The sequence below is a fragment of the Rana temporaria genome, chromosome 2, assembly GCF_905171775.1.
Source record: "Rana temporaria chromosome 2, aRanTem1.1, whole genome shotgun sequence".
In the NCBI taxonomy this organism is placed as follows: domain Eukaryota; kingdom Metazoa; phylum Chordata; class Amphibia; order Anura; family Ranidae; genus Rana; species Rana temporaria.
This window is the reverse complement of record NC_053490.1, coordinates 489138977-489154697: the sequence shown is the minus strand read 5'-3', so window position 1 is coordinate 489154697 and position 15721 is coordinate 489138977. Positions and strand designations below refer to the sequence as shown.

The window sequence follows — 15721 nt, the reverse complement described above, 5'->3', positions numbered from 1 at the left end:
GTTTTTTACCAAAAATATGTAACAGAAAACACTTTAGCCTAAATTTATGAAGAAACCTTATTTATTTTAATTAAGAGAAATTAGAAAATAAAATGTTTTCAAAATCGTTGGTATCATTTAATTTATATAATAATAATAATAATAATAATAATAATAATAATAATAAAAAAAAAAACACCAAAAGAAAGCTCTATTTATGAGGAAAAGTTATATACGGTAACTTGAATTTGCGTACAGTCTTGCATATGATATACTTTCCTATCTATTTCCTAAATGCTAGCACCATTAGGATTGAAAATAATCAAAGTTGCTTGAGAGAGTGAAATCCCCTTTTAGGTCAATGACAGGGCCACTTTAAGCTTGGGATGTAACCTGCTAGACCAGAGCATCTGTCAAGCCTACAGCTTTAGTTACAGTACCAACCTGTAAATGAAGTACTGTATGGCCCCGTACACACGGTCGGACAAAACCGATGAGAATGGTCCGACGGACCGTTTTCATCGGTTCACCTCTGAAGTGGCCGTGCGGCCTGATGTGTGTACACACCATCAGTTCAAAATCCGATCGGGTCAGAACGCGGTGACGTAAAACACACGACTTTCTGAATAAAACGAAGTTCAATGCTTCCAAGCATGCGTCGACTTGATTCTGAGCATGCGCGGGTTTTGAACCAATGCTTCGGTTCATTCTCATCGGACCAAACCGTCCGTGTGTACAGGGCCTATAGGTTTCCAGGAAGAACTGCCTATCCCTGCTCTTTTCCTAATCATATGGAACATCTCCCTGCCACTAATATTCTTCCTGACAGACAGGTGACCTGCCCCTACACTGCCCACACAAAACCTGGGAGCTATGGTCTTAAATAGACTCTGTCTGACCAAAGATGGCTGCCGGAGTCACATGGGATGGCAGCTCCTCCAGTGACCCAGGAAACCATAGAGGAACCATGTTCCTCTTGACTTTCCCTCCAACTGAAATGCTACTGCAGTTGAGCGCCACCTACCGTGGAGAAAGTAGACTGCACATGCCTACATGCATGTTGAGTCCTGTGCAATTCACTGCAGGCTCCCTGCTTTCTTTCACACAGAGACATACAGGGGAACTGCACGTCATGTAATTAGGTAATTTTACATGGAAACCAACAGTTGGAAACCTTTTTGCAGTTCAAGGGCTGACTTCCTCTGTTGCCTACTTTAACTTTTTAATATAGCACCTCGGAAAGCAACGGAAACCTTTAGATTACACTTTTCATCCATTCAAAGCAGTCAAACTTGGGACGTTTGGTTGCTCACTATGGGTTACTGCACTTTGCACATTGCTTATGGTCTTAATAAATAAGTCCGTGTTTTAGAAGAGATACAATGTCTGGCTATGAAGCGGATTGCGATCCCAACATACTGAATCAGAATAGTTCACAGGCCATGCTGAAAAAAAATCCATAGACCTTCAAATTGTTTTGTGGAAGCTGGTTTATGTCTGTAGCACTGCATGAAGCTGGAATTCGTTTTTCTACTCGATATATATGCTATTTATGGTGTCAGAAGGTCATGAAAGATATTTCTATTTGACAGGTTTTAGCAAAGAACTTTTACTACAATTTTAGCCAACATTCTGAGTCTATGCATGCTAATAACTCCTACTCCTGTGCAATGTGCTAGACTACTGGATGAGCATCATTTCAAAGCCTTTAATTTTTTAATGGTATAGGGTTATGATTTTATTTAAGAAGGGTTTGTTTAATTTTACATATGAAATGGAGAACAAAACAAAATATGGAAAAACAATATAATTTATTTAAAAAAAACGCTCTACAACCTAAAATTGACTACAAATAAAAACTACGGGCCAGATCCAGAGAGAGAGAGTACGCCGGCGTATCAGCTGATACGCCGGCGTACTTTTAAAATTCCCGCGTCGTATCTTTGGTTTGAATCCTCAAACCAAGATACGACGGCATCTGGGTTCGATCCAACAGGCGTACGGCTTCGTACGCCTTCGGATCGTAGATGCAATACTTCGGCGTCCGCTGGGTGGAGTTCGCGTCGTTTCCGCGTCAAGTATGCAAATTAGCTTTTTCCGACGATCCACGAACGTACGCGTGACCGTCGCATTCTCTTACATCGTCTCTAGTCGGCTTTTTCCGGCGTATAGTTAAAGCTGGTATTTTGCGGCGTATAGATAGACTTGCCATGTTAAGTATGGCCGTCGTTCCCGGGTCGAATTTTTTTTTTTTGCGTAAGTCGTCCGTGAATAGGGATGGACGTAATTCACGTCTAAGTTAAAAAAATGACGTAGTTGCGACGTCATTTAGAGCAATGCACGGCGGGAAATTTAGGGACAGCGCATGCGCAGTTCATTCGGCGCGGGGACGCGCTTCATTTAAATGAAACACGCCCCCTACTCGCCGATTTGAATTACGCGCCAGTGGTGACAATTGATGGCATAGTGGCGACAATTGATGGTACAGTGGCGACAATTGATGGGCACAGTGGTGAAAATTTATGGCATGGCACAGTGGCTGCATTTGATGCCACAGTGGCAACAATTGATGGCACAGTGGTGACAATTGATGGCATGGCACAGTGTCGACAATATGATTAAGCACTAGTTTCAGTGTGAAACACATCAGTGGCCAGGTTTTATTTTCATTTTTGCTGTGACTTGTAGTGCTGTCCTTGTTTAAAAAAAGGCTACCATTTTTTCAGAGCGCGGCTGTCCAGAAACACCTTTGCCTGCACCTGAGTTATCTGTTCATTTGGGTTCCCACCTGGATCGGCTACTCCCTCCTTAATTGCTGGGCACAGTGGCTGCGTTTGATGGCACAGTGGCGACAATTGATGGGCACAGTGGCGACAATTAATGGGCACAGTGGCGACAATTGATGGGCACAGTGGCTGCGTTTGATGGGCACAGTGGCTGCGTTTGATGGGCACAGTGGTGGCAATTGATGGGCACAGTAGCTGCGTTTAATGGGCACAGTGAGGCTGCAATTGATGTTTTTTTTTTTTTTTTTTCGTTTGTTTGCACCCCCCAAAAAAATGTTGAGCACCAGCCGCCACTGGTTAGTGCTATATAAATCCTGTATGATAATAATAATACCTAAAGGAGCAACCACCAGCACAAGGGACACTTTAATAGTAAGTACTGTTCCTGGTGCTGATTAAAAAATAAATGTTTGAGTAAACTTAAGCTTTAGAAGTTTAAATTATTAAAGATTAATTTGCGATGCATACTCACAAGCCTTTTAGAACCAGTTTAAACAAGTAAGTTGATGATGATGTATATTGCATTCAACTATTACTGCAAGAAAAGTGCTATAAAAATGTGGAAGAGACTCCCTTATGAACTGGCCAGCTCAGTAAATTGTTTTATAAAAGAGCTGGATGCATTCCTAAGTACACAGGATATAATGGGATACTAATATTTATAGGTAGTAACACCAGAGATTTTTCATCTAGGGAATATTTGATTGCCTTTAGGGCTGGAGCAAAAAAGAACATGCTGTATAGGGGGGTTTCTTCTTCTGGATCAACTGTTGATAAAGGTTTCTGTATATGGAAGTTTCTATTTATTTACTTTATCTGTTGGTTGAACAAGATGAACGTATGTCTTTTTTTAACTTGTCTGACTATGTAACTGTGTACTATATGACTATATTTCATGGCTTTTAGTGGCAATGTGCAGCAGTAGAGCATATCCAATCAGAGCAGTAAATCGTCTGATAGCAGATGATGAACACAATTGTGTTTTTTAACTATAGTTTGTATCCAGCACAAAAATACATTCACAGCAGGAAAATAACAAACTTCTAAAAATCTGCTTCACTAGCAATGTGCGCAATTCAATTCTGCAGTCTCATATGCATTAGCAACTTGGACTTTTACAGGGTTCAGAAAAAAAGTATTATTTATATATATATATATATATATATATATATATATATATATATATATATATATATATAAACATTTTTTCTTAAAAGCAGGGAAAAAATGCTTCCTACTGAGTGACCGACAGCATGCATGGCAAATTGACTTTATGATTGATGGAGACAGGGAGGCTTACTGCATGGCGAAAACCGGCAGAGAATTATTTCTGTCAGTGACATGAAAGTCAGCTTTATAAATGTACGGATTTAATAGGCTGCTTATGTTAGTCTAAATGATTTTATATAAACTCTTCACATGATTAGTATTTGTCCTTAATTGAACATAGAAATGATTTATTATGGTACAAGCCAATCAAAACATATATCTTGTATAGAAGATTCTTAATTATTATATATATTATTCACTTAAAACCTTAAAATATTAAAAGATGCCTACAGTACATTCCTCATACAGTAAGTAAATAGCATAACCTATATTGAATAATAAAAACCACTAAGCGTAGTTGATAACAAGCATATAACAAGTGGTTTCTACAAAGGCGTTTTTACGATCAGCTTCTTCAAAAAGAGTTATTAGTTGATAAAGTTAAAATACGACCATTTAATATGAACGCATGTCATCAATGATCACAGGACTGGAGCGGCCACAACCACTACCCAGGTGGGGGCAGAAGTAGATCACAGGAGGCGTTAACAAGGACAAAGTACCTCCTTGTTAAAATCAGACAAGTGAAAACCTGGTAGGTGGCTTCCTAGCTTCCAAGAGAACCAATCCAGGCCTTCAGGCCTAATACAGGCTGATGCCTCCAGAACAGCTGCACAGTCCATGAGCTGCCTACAGTAACGGCAGCAGCTCCTCAGGCTTTGGAACCCTTAAAGTGTTACTAGATATTGGCATCACACATGTGGGCGTGTATACAGGCTGCAGTGTAAATCTCCACCTTCCTGAATTCTCAGCAATGGAGAATTGTGCCATTTATCATGTGACCGTGGTATACAGATCAGCCAAAAAGGTATATCGTGGCAATATTTTTATGTAAAAAGAACATTTATAAGCTGTGGGCACTGTGTGGGGGAGTGGCATATATGAACTATTTTCATATAACTGGGTTTAGTAACACTTTAAGGGAAGAAGGAACACATCTCTCCAGTATTTTAGACTATTTATCACCTTTCCAGTCCCCTTCTGAAGACACCCTTCTCCGGGGAGTGATTTGAGCATGATAAATATTGAAGTTGGTTATTTGAATCACCATCCCTAAACTGTGGAAGCTTTTTCCATAGACAGGGGTAAGCAGTCAAACTCTCATCCTGTGAATCCCTGAACAGACCAGGACAAACAAGTACCACTCCAATGACTACAGAAGAAGCCAAAACTAAATTTACCTAGAATCCTATGCTAGGAGGGTGTCAGGCCTCGTACACACGACCGAGAAAAACGGTCGTGTGTACATTTTCGTCGAGGAAACTGTCGAGAAACTCGACGAGCCAAAAAGAAAGCATGTTCTCTATTTCCTTGACGGGAATGGAAAATTCCTTGTGAAGCCGGGACGGCTTCACAAGGAACTCGATGAGCAATACAATGTGTTTCGCCCGTCGAGTTTCTCGGCCGTGTGTACGAGGCCTAATAGGTTGCTTGCAGGAACCACACTCGTCTACATACCCGGAAGTGTGTAATCTCTGCTGAAGAACGAAGTTGTACTAAATGACATAAAGACATGTAAAATAAAATTTTCTTACAAGTTAGTGACTTTTTCATTTTATTTTGTTGACCCCTAATGGGGTCTCTTGAAAGGAAGTTTTTGAAGCTTACCGTTTGATGCATCAGCCTTTTGTTTGTGAATACTTTTCTTGCATTACAATCAGTTAAGCAAAATAGGTACTCAAACCAGATTACCAGCAAATAGAACTGTAATAGACTGGTGAGAGTCAAAAAACATTGGATGGAGACTCAAAGGAGTGCACAGGGCTGGGTTTCCTGTGCTATTTCTGGGCTTCCTTTTTTATATTGATTGACATGTACATTTAATATAATTAGCAAGTGGTGAGCTATCTATGCCTTCCCTGCTATTCTGAGGTGGAGAAGGATCCACACAAGTGCCTATTGTTTCAGATTTTATACTTGCATCCTGGCGCATGGATAACAACATTTTTCTGGAATTGCATAGAGATTAAAGCCTCGTGCACACGACCGAGGAACTCGACGGGCGAAACACATCGTTTTCCTAGTCGAGTTCCTTGATAGGCTGTCGAGGAACTCGACAAGCCAATTTTCTCCATTTCCCGTCAAGGAAATAGAGAACATGCTCTCTTTTTGTCTCGTCGAGTTTCTCGACAGTTTCCTCGACGAAAATGTACACACGACCGGTTTCCTCTGCAAAAAAATATCTCCCAGCAAGGTTCTTGCTGGTTTTTGCCGAGAAACTTGGTCGTGTGTACGAGGCCTTAGGTGAAAGTTCAACCTAAAACTAACTATCTGTAAATCTAGTCCTAGCCACATACTAAGACTAAACTATCTAGCAATGTAAAGCAAAGATCACTATACATGCCTTTTCTGAAGCCGATCCTGTCCAGTCTCCAGCGGAGGATGATGTGTGGAGGGGACAGCCGACAATGGCTGGACCCATAGACATATTATGGGGCTTCCGTTGTTGGCTGCCTCTTCTGCACACTCCCACACAGCTCAGCATGGGACCGGACCAGAGCAGCTTCAGAAAAAGTATGTATAGCGATTCTTTCTTTACAGGGTTAGCTAGGTTAGTCTTTTGCCAGGTACACATGATCGGTTCATCCGATGAAAACGGACCGATGGATTTTTTCATCAGATATCCGATGAAGCTGACTTTCATCAGTCGTGCCTACACACCATCAGTTAAAAATCCGATCGTGTCCAACGCGGTGACGTAAAACACAACGATGTGCAGAGAAAAATTAAGTTCAATGCTTCCGAGCATGCATCGACTTGATTCTGAGCATGCGTGGATTTTGACCAATGGATTTCCTCACAGAAGATCGTTTTTTTCTATCAATTTTTAAGCATCAGAAAATTTTAAAACAGGTTCTATTTTTTTTCACCAATGGGAAAAAAAACGATGGGGCCCACACACCATCGGATCGTCCGATGAAAATGGTCCATCAGACCGTTTTCATCAGACGAACCGATCGTGTGTACAGGGCATAAGATTGTGTCTGCCAGTTAGTTAGTTTCAAGCTGAACTTCTACTTTAACCTCTTGCCGCCCTCATTATACTGCGGCAAGTCGGCTCTGCTCTCCTGCACAAACCGCAGTAGGTGTATGTCGGTCTGTGCTAGGAAAATAGCGGGCGAGTGCACGCCTGCCACGCATCGCGAGAGAATGCCCACCGGTCCCAGGAAATCGATGTTCACCGGCAACCTGCAATCGCTGTGTACAGAGACAGAATGGGGAAATGTAAAGAAGACAATTCCCCGTTTTGCCTAATTACATGTCAGAGATCTTCTGTTCCCAGTGATCGGGAACAGTGATCCCGGTCATGACCCAGCGAGCCCACCCCCCCTACAGTTAGAACACACCCAGGGAACACACTTAACTCCTTGATCGCCCCCTAGTGTTAACCCCTTTCTTGCCAGTGTAATTTTTACATTGATCAGTGCATTTTTATAGCACTGATCAATGTAATAATGTCACTGGCCCCCAAAAAGTGTAATTTGGAGTCAAATTTGTCCGCCGCAATCACAGATTGGCACCATTACCAGTAAAAACAATAAAAAAAAGTCCCTGAATCTATCCCGTAGTTTATAGAAGTGATAACTTTTGCTCAAACCAATCGAAAATACACCTATTGTGATTTTTTTTACCAAAAATATGTAGAAGAATACATATCGGCTCAAACTGATGAATACATTCATTTTTTTTATTCAACGTTGCACGACCACGCAATTGTCAGTTAAAGTGACGCAGTGCCATATCACAAAAAATGGCCTGGTCACTAAGAGGGCAAATCCTTCTGGGGCTGAAGTGGTTAACCAGCCCTGGAAGAATTTGCCCCTTTCCTGACCAGAGCACTTTTTGCGAATCGGCACTGCATCGCTTTAACTGAAAATTGTGTGGTCGTACGACGTGGTACAGAAAAGAAAATTGACGTCCTTTTTTCCCACAAATAGAGCTTTTTTGGGGTGGTCTTTGATCACCTCTGTGGCTTTCATTTTGTGCGCTATAAACAAAAAATATATATAAAAAAATAATAATTTCTTTCTCAGTTTAGGCCGATATGAATTCTTCTACATATTTTTGGTAAAAACAATTGCAATAAGCATATATTGATTGGTTTGCACAAAAGTTATAGGGGATAGTTTTATGGCATTTTTATTATTATTTTTTTTATTAGTAATGGCAGCGATCTGCCATTTTTATCGTGACTGCAACATTATGGCAGACATATCAGACACTTTTGATGCTATTTTGGGACCATTTTTATTTATACAGCGATCAGTGCTTTAAAAATGCACTTATTACTGTGTAAATGACACTGGCAGGGAAGGGATTAACCACTAGGGGCGAGGAAGAGGTTACGTGTGTCCTAGGGAGTGATTCTAACTGTGTGGGTGCTGGGCTACCAGTGACATAGCATTGATCACTGTGGTTAAAGTCCAATAATGTCAAAATATATTTCATTTTAGTGCAAGGAATGGTTAGAAAATATGATTTTTTTTTTTTTTCAATGCTGTCTGTGTCCCTGCTGAAGAGATTTTTCTTTCATCTTCAAAACATGAAGTGATGAAAAAAGTCTTTCCAACAAGAACATAAACAAAAAAAATGGTTTAGAACATATGACAGACAGTTGTTTTATTGCTAGCCCTGCCTACTTACCAATGGCGTCTCCCCCCATTTTTTTGAGAAATAAAAATGTATGTTAATGCTTCCCTAATCAATCCAAAACGTAAAAAAAAGATTTGGCGAGTGTAAAGCTTTTACAGCTCGCAGCTTTTTAAATAAAAATACATGATAACATTTATTCAGCTCATTATGTTATCACAGTAGAAGTGTTTTAGGCTTCTTATGCACAATGTGCAGCAAGTGCAACTGCTTCTGTTTAGGGGGGTGGGGATGGTGTTTGTGTTGGCTACATCACACCCATCTATAAATGAGTATGACACATTATTGTTGTTTATTATAATCACAGCCTGTTGTACACACTGTTAAGGGTGTTAATTAAATGTATCATACATGTGAAAACGTACAATGTAAAGCCTTTATTTCTCAGGTATATTTTAAACCTGAGCTCTAGGCACACAGGGCCAGATCCTCAAAAGAGATACGCAGACTTAACTGCTGTTCAGTCTGTGTCTAACTTTGGAAACGATCCTCAAAAGGCTTTTTCCAAAGTTAGGCAGAAGATCAGGCATGTGTAATTGAATTACACTGCCGAATCTTAGGATGCAGTACCGCATCCGCCGCTGGGGGCATTTCGAGTCGAAATGCCGTTGCTAGTATGCAAATTAGCACTTAAGGCGATCCACAAAGCTTTCCAGCTTAGTTTTTTCGCCGTAAGTGTTATTTTGCAAGTGTAAAACTAGGGCTGATGTTACAAAGTGTAAACTAGTCACACCATGTAAAAGCCCATTCCAGCGACGGCATTTGGTATGCATTCCCGAGGGAGAACTCCACGGCAATTTGTAAAGACAAAACCGGCATGGGTTCCCCCCCAGGAGCATACCAGGCCCTTAGGTCTGGTATGGGTTGTAAGGGGACCCCCCTACGCCGAAAAATCGACGTAGGGGGTCCCCCTACAATCCATACCAGACCCGTATCCAAAGCACGCTACCCGGCCGGTCAGGAAGGGAGTGGGGACGAGCGAGCGGCCCCCCCCTCCTGAGCCGTGCCAGGCCGCATTCCCTCAACATGGGGGGGTTGGGTGCTCTGGGGCAGGGGGGCGCACTACGGGCCCCCCCACCTCAGAGCACCCTGTCCCCATGTTGATGAGGACAGGGCCCCTTCCCGACAACCCTTGCCATTGGTTGTCGGGGTCTGCGGGCGGGGGCTTATCGGAATCTGGGAGTCCCCTCAAATAAGGGGGCCCCCAGATACCGGCCCCCCACCCTAAGTGAATGGATATGGGGTAAACACACAACACAAGGCCTTTTAAAATAATTTATTATTCTGCTCCGGATGCCCCCCTGTCTTCTTTATTAGCTCTATTAGCAGGGGGGGCTTCTTCTTCCACTCTCCGGGGGTCTTCCGCTCTCCGGGGGTCTTCTCCGCTCTCCGGGGGGGCTTCTCCGGACTCCGGGGGGCTTCTTCCATCTTCTCCCCTCTTCCGCTGTTGACTCGGCGAACCCCGGTTCTTCTGCAGATGTCCGGTGCCTTCTTCTTCAGCGCTGGCTGCCTGCTATGTTTGTGTGTTAGCTCGATTTCAAACAGGCAGCCGGCGCGGTCTTCTGTGACGTCAGGGTCTTCTGTTCTTCTCCCCTCTTCCGATGTTGACTCGTCGCATCTTGTCGCTGTAATGATGGAAGCGCGCCTTGCATCCCATTTATATAGGCATCACCGTCCCATCATGCTCCGGCAGGTACCCACGTGGTGGGTGCCTACCCACGTGCATATCCATTCACTTAGGGTGGGGGGCCGGTATCTGGGGGCCCCCTTATTTGAGGGGACTCCCAGATTCCGATAAGCCCCCGCCCGCAGACCCCGACAACCAATGGCAAGGGTTGTCGGGAAGAGGTCCTGTCCTCATCAACATGGGGACAGGGTGCTCTGAGGTGGGGGGGCCCACAGTGCGCCCCCCTGCCCCAGAGCACCCAACCCCCCCATGTTGAGGGCATGCGGCCTGGCATGGCTCAGGAGGGGGGGGGCGCTCGCTCGTCCCCACTCCCTTCCTGACCGGCCGGGTAGCGTGCTTTGGATACGGGTCTGGTATGGATTGTAGGGGGACCCCCTACGTCGATTTTTCGGCGTAGGGGGGTCTCCTTACAACCCATACCAGACCTAAGGGCCTGGTATGCTCCTGGGGGGTGAACCCATGCCGGTTTTTTCTTTGAAAATTGGCATGGAGTTCTCCCTCAGGAATGCATGCCGAGCGACGCTGTCATTTTTTAAGCCGTCGCGATCCTCAAAACTCGGCGTAACGTAAATTCGCGCATGCGCAGTACGGCCGGCGCGGGAGCGCGCCTCATTTAAATGGGACTCGCCCCATTTGAATAGGAACGCCTTGCGCCGGCGGAATTTTAGTTACACAGCCTGAAATTTCTAGATAAGTGCTTTGTGGATCGGGCACTTAGGTAGAAACTTTAAGGCATTGTAACTTAAATGGGATTTTTTAAGTTACGCCAGGTTTTTGTGGATCTGGCCCACAATGTGATTTAAATGTCTTTATTTATAACCACAAAGGATATAAATCCACTTTGTCTGCACATCAGTGGCATACCCATGGTTGTACAGTACACATAGCCTGTGCAGGGAGCAGAGACTGTGGGATGGACCCAACAGGCTCCACCCACTACAGGCTGCCTGCAGAAAACTACAGAAAGGGGCGGAGACAAGACCAGTACCCTGCACAAGAATACAGAGCAGGAATGACTGGTCTTGATTGCAGGAAGCTCGTGCAAGGTGTTGCCTGACTGGATGAGGTGCAAAGACAGGGTGGTGATGTCACAATCTCCACTGTGTCCAATCAGAGAACACTTCACGTTCATTGAGAAAATATAGGGCATTCTGTAAATTTCACACATCCACCTGTGTCCACTATGCAGCTGCCCGTCAGGGATCTAGAAAATAGTGATCTCTGTAGGAGCGTTAACTCCTACAGTAATTCTACATTTCCATAGGAATCCCCCTGGTATGACATATACATACTTGAAGCTGGACCAATGTCATTATATTAGGGATGTGTAACTAACAGTTAGCATTATAATTTGTTGGTGGTGCTGGGCTACCTTTGGCATGCCTGCCATTCTATGATTTTATTGGGTTTGCCAAAAAAAACCTGGCTATGCCTATGGTGTGGGAATCACAAGAGTAGCAAAACAAATTCTTTGGCAGGCAAAATAAAATTCTCCTGTACTAATGCAAGCTGTGTTTATAGCTGTTCGGCTGGATTTCTGCTTTGAAGTATACAGGTGAAACTCGAAAAATTTGAGTATCGTGCAAAATTTCACAAATGCAACTTAAGGCCTCGTACACACGAGTCCGTGGACCAGTTTCAGCAGACATGTTCGGTCGTGTGTACGGCCGACCGGACAAATGTCCGGCGGATCGGACAGGTTTCCAGCGGACAAATGTTTCTTAGCATGCTAAGAAACATGTACACTGGAAGCCTGTCCGTCGGACATGTTCGGTCGTCTGTACGACTTATCGGACAAGTCCGCTGGGCCGCCATCCCTCGCATGCATCGAAGTGATTCAATGCATCCGTGGAAGCATTGACCTTCCAGGGTCGCGCACGTCGCCGCGTCATCATTTTTGCGGCGACGGCGCGGCCACGCTGTCTGTCCGCGCGGATTTCAGTTTGATGGTGTTTACAACCATTAGACCGAAATCTCCAAGCGGACATGTCCGATGAAAACGGTCCGGCGGACTGTCCGCTCGTCTGTACGGGGCCTCAAAGGTGAAACTAATATATGAGATAGTTCAAGCCGTGATTTGTCATAATTGTGATGATTACGACTTACAGCTCATGAAAACCCCAAATCCACAATCTCAGAAAATTAGAATATTGCATGCAATCAATAAAACAAGGATTGTACATAGAACAATATTGGACCTCTGAAAAGTAGAAGCATGCATGTACTCAGTACTTGGTTTGGGCTTCTTTTGCAGCAATTACTGCCTCAATGCAGCGTGGCATGGAAGCCATCAGCCTGTTGCACTGCTGAGGTGTTATGGAAGACCAGGATGCTTCAATAGCGGCCTTCAGCTCTTCTGCATTGTTCAGTCTCATGTCTTTCATCTTTCTCTTGGCAATGCCCCATAGATTCTCTATGGGATTCAGGTCAGGCGCGTTTGCTGGCCAATCAAGCACAGTAATCCCACGGTCATTGGACCAGGTTTTGGTGCTTTTGGCAGTGTGGTCAGGTGCCAAGTCCTGCTGGAAAATGAAGTCAGCATCCCCATAGAGCTCGTCTGTGGAAGGAAGCATGAAGTGCTCCAAAATCTCCTGGTAGACGGCTGCTGAACCCTGGATTTAATGACGCTCAGTGAACCAACACCAGCAGATGACATGGCTCCCCAAATCATCACAGACTGTGGAAACTTCACACTGGACTTCAAGCATCTTGCAGTGTGTGCCTCTATGTTCTTCCTCCATACTCTGTTTCCTTGGATTCCAAATGAGATGCAAAATTTGCTCTCATCAGAAAAGGGGACTTTGGACCACTGAGCAACAGACCAGGTCTGTTTTTCTTTAGCCCAGGTAAGACGCTTCTGACAGTGTTTGTTGTCAGGAGTGGCTTGACAAGAGGAATATGACATTTGAAGCCCCTGTCCAGGATCTGTCTGTGTGGTGGCTCTTGATGCACTGACTCCAGCCTCAGTCCACTCCTTGTGAAAGTACCCAACACTTTTGAATGGCCTTTTCCTGACAATCCTCTCCAGGCTGCGGTCATTCCTGCTGCTTGTGCACCTTTTTCTTCCACACTTTTCCCTTCCACATAACTTTCTATTAATGTGCTTTGATACAGCACTTTGGGAACATTCAACTTATTTTGCAATAACCTTTTGAGGCTTTCCATCCTTATGGAGGGTGTCAATGATGCACAACTGTCAGGTCAGCAGTCTTTCCCATGATTGTGATTTCTACTGAACCAGACTGAGAGACCATTTAAAGCAGGGGTCTCAAACTGGTGGCCCTCCAGCTGTTGTCCCATCATACCTCTGCCTGTGGGAGTCACGCTTGTAACTGTCAGCCTTGCAATGCCTCATGGGAATTGTAGTTTCGCAACAGTTGGAGGGCCGCCAGTTTGAGACCCCTGATTTAAAGGCTCAGGAACCCTTTGCAGGTGTTATGGCTTAATTAGCTGATTAGAGTGGGACACTTTGGGCTAGATTCACATAGATCAGCGGATCTTTAGATCCGCGTAATCTATGTGATTTAAGACACGCTGCCGCAAGTTTGAGAGGCAAGTGGGTAATTCACAAACCACTTACCTCCAAACTTGCGGCGGCGGATCGTAAAACCCCCGGCGGAATTCAAATTCCGCGGCTAGGGGGAGTGTACTATTTAAATCAGGCGCGTCCCCGCGCCAATTTAAATGAGCATGCGCCGTCCGCAAAATTTCCCGGCGTGCATTGCTCCCACTGATGTCGCTAGGACGTCAGTGGTTTCGGCGTGAGCGTAACTTGCGGCGCGCAGGTTTCTGAATCGGCGTACACAAACGACGTAAAAAAATTCAAAATCGACGCGGGAACGACGGCTATACTTAACATTGGCTGCGCCTCATAGAAGCAGGGGTAAGTATACACCGGGAAAACCGCTACGGAAACGTCGTAACAACACTGCGTCGGGTCCGCGTATGTTCGTGAATTTTCGTATCTCGCTGATTTACATATTTCTCAGTGTAAATCAGCGAGAACGCCCCCCGCGCCATTTTTAAATTGCAGGTAAGATCCGACGGTGTAACACAGTTACACCTGTCGGATCTTAGGCATATCTATGCGTAACTGATTCTATGAATCAGGCACATAGATACGACCAGCCTAACTCTGAGATACGACGGTGTATCAGGAGATACACCATCGTATCTCTCTCTGAATCTGGCCCTTTGAGTCTAGAATAATGCACCTTTTCACAATATTCTAATTTTCTGAGATTGTGGATTTGGGGTTTTCATGAGCTTTAAGCCATAATCATCACAATTATGACAAATCACGGCTTATATATTAGTTTTACTTTTTTAAGTTGCATTAGTGAAATAAATGAACTTTTGCACAATATTTAAATTTTTCAAGTTTCACCTCTAGAAAGGAAAAGTGGCCTCTTAGCTTCTAACTTCACTAAAATCAGACCTAGTTGTCTTAGTGCCAGCTTTAGTTCAAAATGCATAACTAGTTCATGTTTTTTTTATGCCTATATAACATTTTGTACAAGTAGTAACATATATTAACCTTTTTACTTGCCTGTTACCAGATTACATCCAGCCTGTGTGTTTACCAGAGAACCTGCAAGATTTTCCATCTGGACTGAATTGTTCCATTGCTGGGTGGGGACGAACCCAAAGTCAAGGTACGTTAAATATAGTATTACTGCTGCATTATTCCAGAGCAATACTTAAAGTGGAGGTTCACCCGGAAATGACAATTTTTAAGATTAGATTCATGCTCATTTTGTCTAGGGGAATCGGGTAGTTTTTTTTAAATCGAAGCCGTACTTACAGTTTTAGAGATACATCTTCTCTGCCGCTTCTGGGTATGGGCTGCGGGACTGGGCTTCCTTCTTGATTGACAGTCTTCCGACAGGCTTCCAACGGTCGCATCTATCGCGTCACGATTTTCCGAAAGTAGCCGAACGTCGGTGCGCAGGCGCCGTATAGAGCCGCACCGACATTCGGCTTCTTTCGGCTACTCGTGACGCGATGGATGCGACCGTCGGAAACCTTTCGGAAGACTGTCAATCAAGAAGGAATGCCCAGTCCCGAAGACCATACCCGGAAGCGGCGGAGAAGATCGCTCTCTAAAACGATAAGTACTGCTTGGATTTTAAAAAAACTAGCTGATTCCCCTAGACAAAATGAGCATGAATCTAATGTTAAACTTTAACTTTACCTAAAAGGGTAGGCAGCTGGTTCTAGAAGCTCCTATGCAATTCTACCGTCTGAAACATTCTAATTCATTCCTCCCCAATCAGTTCTGATTCTTTCT

At 44.0% G+C, this 15721-nt stretch overlaps 1 protein-coding gene across 1 annotated transcript in view; it reads left to right on the top strand.

Annotated features, from left to right (window-relative positions):
* The window catches only part of TMPRSS15 (transmembrane serine protease 15), a 505254-nt gene that overhangs the window by 469059 nt on the left and 20474 nt on the right, over nt 1-15721 (top strand). Inside the window, exon 23 of the mRNA XM_040338815.1 lies at nt 14991-15086. Within this exon, the coding sequence (XP_040194749.1) occupies nt 14991-15086 (96 nt within the window). The remainder of the gene's footprint in view (nt 1-14990; nt 15087-15721) is intronic.